The sequence below is a fragment of the Mastomys coucha genome, chromosome X (genome assembly GCF_008632895.1).
Source record: "Mastomys coucha isolate ucsf_1 chromosome X, UCSF_Mcou_1, whole genome shotgun sequence".
NCBI classification, from domain to species: Eukaryota; Metazoa; Chordata; class Mammalia; order Rodentia; family Muridae; genus Mastomys; species Mastomys coucha.
This window is the reverse complement of record NC_045030.1, coordinates 2,399,189-2,405,330: the sequence shown is the minus strand read 5'-3', so window position 1 is coordinate 2,405,330 and position 6,142 is coordinate 2,399,189. Positions and strand designations below refer to the sequence as shown.

Here is a 6,142-nt window from a genome sequence, read left to right as displayed (position 1 = left end):
TCCAGGACAGCCAGGGCTATACAGAGAAACCCTGTCTCAAAAAAACAAAACAAACAAACAAACAAAAATGGTGATGCTGCCAGGTGGTGACGGTGGTGGCAGTGCACACATTTAATCCCAGCATTTAGGAAGCAGAGGCAGGCAGATCTTGTGTTCAAGGCCAGCCTGGTCTACACAGTGAGTTCCAGGACAGCCAGGGCTACACAGAGAAACCCTGTCTCAAAAAAACAAAACAAAACAAAAAAAGAAAGAAAGAAAGAAAGAAAGAAAAGCAAAACTTTTATCTGAGCTGGCAAGATGGCTTAGTAGGCAGAAGCACTTAGCACTTAGCTAGTTGACAGTCTGAGTTATCCCTGGAATCCACATAAAATGAAAGATAAAGTTAACTCTATACACATAGACCTCTACACACACATACACATATACACACCCACACCACACACAGAGCATACATACACACACCCTACATGCACACACATACATACCATAGGAACACACTGTACACACCATATACACACAATAATAATAAAGAGCACTGTATGTGACTTCTTTGATATCTTTTTGTAGGAAGAGGAAATGAGAGTTCCACCAAGTATTTGAAAATCCCATTTGATCTTGGTGTAAAGACAAAGAAAACAACTAACACCAATAGTTTCAGGGCTAGGAATGTAGCTCAGTGGTAAAATGTTTGCTGGGCCAACAAGAAGCCGAGGCTTCAACCCCCACACTAGTAAGGGGGAAAAATGTAAACTTTGACCCAGGCCTTGTATTTAAATTCTTGCTCACTAACACTACTGTTGCTCCCATTTGACAAACGAGGAAACAGAGGTTCATGACAATTACACCTTCTTCCCCAGGCCAGCCATCTGGAGTAGAGTGAGGTAGTCTGGGTCTCTACTAGGAATCAGATTTTGGCTGTGTTTGTAGCGTGTGTGAGGCCCTGAGTTCAAACTTTCGAACATGGTGGAAGGGAGGAAACGAGAAGGAGTTTTTAAAGAACTAAGTTTTGGTCTCCCATATCTGTGACGATGACTTTTGTCTTTTCTGTTCACTTCATTAAGGCTTTTGATGTCCCCATTGAGGAGGGTCCAGTCTCCAGAACAGGAGCAAAGGGGCCTATTCTATCCATCTACTTCCGAGATCCGGACAGAAATCTCATTGAGGTGTCCAACTATGTCACCTTATGATTGACACTGGTCTTCTTCCATTATGATCGACAAAATGTCATCTTAGCCCTAATTTCCTACAAATCCAAGAGACCTCGAAGAACTGAAAACTTGGGCAAAGGAGACCTAATACAGGTTTATGTGCAAACTTTTGTGTCTAGAGAGCCTCCATTCAAGCTACTCAAAATAAACGACAAATCTCTCCAAATGAGTTCATCACTCTTGGCATCACTCTTGGTCCTATATCTTCAGGGCTTGTCTAGGGCAACAGTTCTCTGAGACTTTTGGAGGTCGAGGCTAGAGTTTGGTGTCTCTAGAGATTAAAGCAGGGGTCATCCTTTTGATATTCAAGGCCTTTGACAGATTTCTCCTTGCCAACGATCCCTCATTTCTCTTTCCACTCTCAACCCATCCATTTCTCTAGCTGCTTTATGATGCTTCCTTCACCCCATGGACATCATTGAACCTCAGGATCTCTACAGTTCCTATCAGACTATCCGGGTTCCTACCAAACAGCACCTCCTTCTGGTATCACTCCAGAGTATCCAGTCCTTTCTCTCTTTAGATTTTTTTTTTTTAAACAGGGTTTCCTCTGTACATTCCTGGCTGTCCTGGAACTCACTATGTACTGGTCTCTCTCTCTCTCTCTCTCTCTCTCTCTCTCTCTCTCTCTCTCTCTCTCCCTCTTTCTCTCTCTCTCTCTTAAGATTTATTTATTTATTTTGTGTATATGAGTACACTGTAACTGTACATATGGTTGTGAGTCTTCATGTGGTTGTTGGGAATTAAATTTTTAGGACCTTTGCTTGCTTTAGTCGCCCCACTTGCTCCAGTCAACTCCGCTCGCTCAGTCCCTGTTCGCTCCAGCCTAAAGATTTATTATTATACATAAGTACACTGTAGCTGTCTTCAGTCGCACCAGAAGAGGGCATCAGATCTCATTATGGATGGCTGTGAACCACCATGTGGTTGCTGGGATTTGAACTCAGAACCTTTGAAAGAGCAGTCAGTGCTTTTACCTGCTGAGCTATCTTGCCAGCCTATTCTGGCCTCTCTTTAGATTTTTTTCAAGATTTATTTATTGTTATATGTAAGTACACTGTAGCTATCTTCAAACACACCAGAAGTGGGCGTCAGATCTCATTATGGATGGCTGTGAACCACCATATGGTTGCTGGGATTTGAACTCAGGACCTTTGGAAGAATAGTCAGTGCTCTTAACTGCTGAGCCATGTCACCAGCCCCTAGATTTTTTTTTAATTAAAAAAAATTAAATTTTATGTACATTGGTGTTTTCCCTACATGTATGTCTTTGTGCAGGTGTTGGAGCCTCTGGAACTGGAGTTACAGTTGTGAGCTTCTATGTAGGTGCTGGGAATTGAACCTAGGCCCTCTAGAAGAACAGCTAGTGCTCTTAACCACTGAGCTGTCTTTCTAGCCCCATATCTTTAGATCTTTTTTTTAAAAAACACTATGACTTTTTATTTATTGTTTATACACACAATATGTATATACACACATATATACATATATATATATACATATACATATACTGCTATTAACCTCTGAGCCATCTCTCCAGCCCCCAATTCTTTAGATCTTAATTGAAGCCAGTTTCCTCCCTTCTGTTTCTCTCTCTCTCCTTCTCTCCCTCCCTCTCTCCTCCTCTTTCTCACTATCTTTCCTTTTGTTTCCTTCTTTTTAGACAGGGATATATACATCAGGTTGGCTTCAAACTCAAGGCAATCCTCCTGCCTCAGCCTGTCTATGTATATGAGCCACCATCATACCTGGCAAGTTTCTTCTGGTTCTGCCCTTTCATCCTTAGTATACCATCCACTCATTTATTGACTATAAAAGCATATCTTAGGCATACACGGTGTGCTAGAGCCGGTTCCCGCATAGGTGAGACAGTGCTGAACAGATAAGCCTGTCTAGTCAGGAATGGTGGAACTTTTGTAATCTCAGCACTTGAGATGAGGAAGTTGGAGCACCCCAACTTCCAGTCTGGTCTACATAGCAAGTTCCAGGCCAAGTAGGACTATATAATGAGACCCTGCCTCAAAACAAAATAAAACAAAACTCAAACTATGTATATGGAACTCAAGTAAGAGATAGAAAATGAATAAGAATAGTACAGGGGCAATTGGCATAGCTGCTTTCACTGGGCTTGACATAACCATGGCCATTATGAACCAGAGTAGCTAATATGATAAAACACAGGAGATCTTGCTCAATGAAATAAACAGAACTATACCACAGATAACTAGGTTTGCAATGATATTCCTTGCAGAGGGAGAGGGAGGAGGAGGGCCACAAGATGTTAGTAAGACCTTCCCCAGGGATTCCAATGTCTACTTTCTTCCTTTGGCCCTAGGTATAAGCACTCTTAGAAATGCTAATGTATGCTAGGCAACTCGGGCAACGCACACCTTTAATTCCAGCACTTGGGAGGCAGAGGCAGGCAGATTTCTGAGTTAGAGGCCAGCCTGGTCTACAGAGTGAGTTCCAGGACAGCCAGGACTACACAGAGAAATCCTGTCTCAAAAAAAAAAAAAAAAGAAAAGAAATGCTACTGTATGTAAGGGGTAAAAATTGACCTCTGTGTGCTGGGGCTCTTTAGTGGTGCAGCTGCCCACATGTCATCCTTGCTCCTATTTGGTCACCAACCTAGACTTGACAGACCCTTTTTTTTGGTCTATCAGCTTCTTCCCTATTTGGGATACACAGGCATTTATTTTACATTCTCTCCAGAAATGACACAAAATGTGACCAAGCAGGGACATGACTGAACCAAAGAGGTGTGGAACATCCATCCACAGAGAGCCTCCATGAGGATGAGATAGTGTGTCTCCCTGGTCAATGTGGTCCGCCACATAAGTATGCTGACAACCAGGAAATAGCCTTATACTACAATCCCGAGAGTCCCACAGGTGGAGCAGCCCTGTGAGGAAGCTGTGGGAACAACGTGCAACTGAGGCTGAGCTATCTTTCTGAGCGAGGAGGAAGTGCATTGGAAAGGGGATTCGGGGATTCCATCCTACATGCCCATCCCTAATTTGGGAGAAAAGAGTGGGGGAAAGAATGAAATAGAGAGGTTAGTTTGTAATTTCTTACAGCTGGCAAGGTCTGGGAAAGAGGTACAAAGTTAGAATACATTGAGAAATCCCTCCTGGGCTGGAATGAGGGCTGAGGAGGTAAAAGCAGTCACAAGTCTGCTTACATTCCCTCTTTGCTATTCATCACCAGAAGGACAGACCAGGTACACACACAGGACAGGGACCTGGAGGCAGGAGCTCATGCAGAGGCTGTGGAGGGTGCTAATTACTGGCTTCTCAGCCTGCTTCCTTATAGGACCCAGGACCACCAGCACACAATGAGCTGGGCCCTCCCACACCAATCACTAAGAAAACAAATGCCTTACAGCTAGATTTTATGGAGGCACTTTCTCAATTACGGCTCCTCCTTTCTCTCTGATGACCCTAGCTTGCGTCAAGGTGACACAAAAGCAGCCAGTACACCACACAGGCCTGAGTTTGACCTACAAATACATGGTGACCTCTACCCCACTCTTTCCTGTGGAGAAAGGACAGCTCATATGTTAGCAAACTTAAAGAGTCTCATGGTCTGGTAAGAGGCACATGCTATCTGCAAGGTTACTGGGAAAATTCCAAACCAGCTTAAGCCAGGAAAACAGCAAAAAGGTGTTTGGGGGTATCCTAGGACACTGACTAATCTTTAGACCCCACCTTGCCCATGTTAGGTGTTCTTAATATAATTTGATTAAGGGATTAGGGATGTGGGATTGGGACAGAAGGCTCAAGAGACTTTTTCCTGTTAAGTTGTAGGGGTTTATTTTAAATAACCTACAATTGATTAAAACCAAACTTAGGATAAAAATAGAAGATACTTGAGGACAAAGCAGGAAATGGACTCTGCACATACTAAGAAGGTCTCTAAAATGAATGATTAGAGCAAGAAAAGTCTTCACATTAAATTTATTTATTTATTTATTTATTTATTTATTTTTATTTTTTTTATTTTTATTTTTTTTTTGGTTTTTAGAGACAGGGTTTCTCTGGGTAGCCCTGGCTGTCCTGGAACTCACTCTGTAGACCAGGCTGGCCTCGAACTCAGAAATCCACCTGCCTCTGCCTCCCAAGTGCTGAGATTAAAGGTGTGTGCACCACCACTGCCCAGCAAACTACAGGATCTTTAAGATCCAGAAGAAGGTTTAAGTTTATTTCAATAGTTAAAAAGAAATAAAAACTCATGTTTAAAATGAAATACTCTAAGTCGGGAACTATTTTCTTATCATGCAATTCTGTGAACAGGTATCTGAACCAAAACACTGAAAATGTCACAACTGATTCAAGTTTATAGAACCTGACTCCTGCAATAAAAGAATGACAACTCCTAATAGGGGCAGTGGGGTTTTGTTTTTTCTTGATTTTAAATTCCGGAAATCAGCTGCTCAGTGGTGGCACATGCCTTTAATCCCAGCACTCAAGAGGCAGAGGCAGAAGGATTTCTGAGTTCGAGGCCAGCATGGTCTACAGAGTGAGTTCCAGGACAGCCAAGGCTACACAGAGAGATCCTGTCTCAAAAAACAAAAAAAGAAAAAAAATTTCTTGAAATCAGGAAGAGGAGGGAGTACAGGAATTAATTTCCATTAAAACTTAAGTAACTATAAAACTATAACTGTAAACATTCACCAATATAATCAGACTTTTCTTAAAGGAGCTGAGAGAATCCAGACATTGCCGTGAAACTGTATTTGCGTGGCAGCATGCTAGAGAGCTGGCTCAGTGACTGACTGCACACTGCTCTTACAGAGGACCTAAGTTTAGTTCCTCTGTATTCTAGCACATACATTTGGTGGCTCACAACTGCCTACACCTCCAGCTCTAAGTGGATCAGAAACTTCCTGTCTATACTGGCACCTGCATTCATTTATGCACACACACACACACACA

General features: G+C 42.4%; 1 protein-coding gene across 1 annotated transcript in view; it reads left to right on the top strand.

Annotated features, from left to right (window-relative positions):
• Glod5 (glyoxalase domain containing 5) overlaps positions 1 to 1,374 on the top strand; it is a 10,140-nt gene extending 8,766 nt beyond the window's left edge. Inside the window, exon 3 of the mRNA XM_031371919.1 lies at positions 1,062 to 1,374. Coding sequence (XP_031227779.1) covers positions 1,062 to 1,187 — 126 coding nt within the window. The 3' untranslated portion in view covers positions 1,188 to 1,374. The remainder of the gene's footprint in view (positions 1 to 1,061) is intronic.
• Positions 1,375 to 6,142: the final 4,768 nt, after the last annotated feature.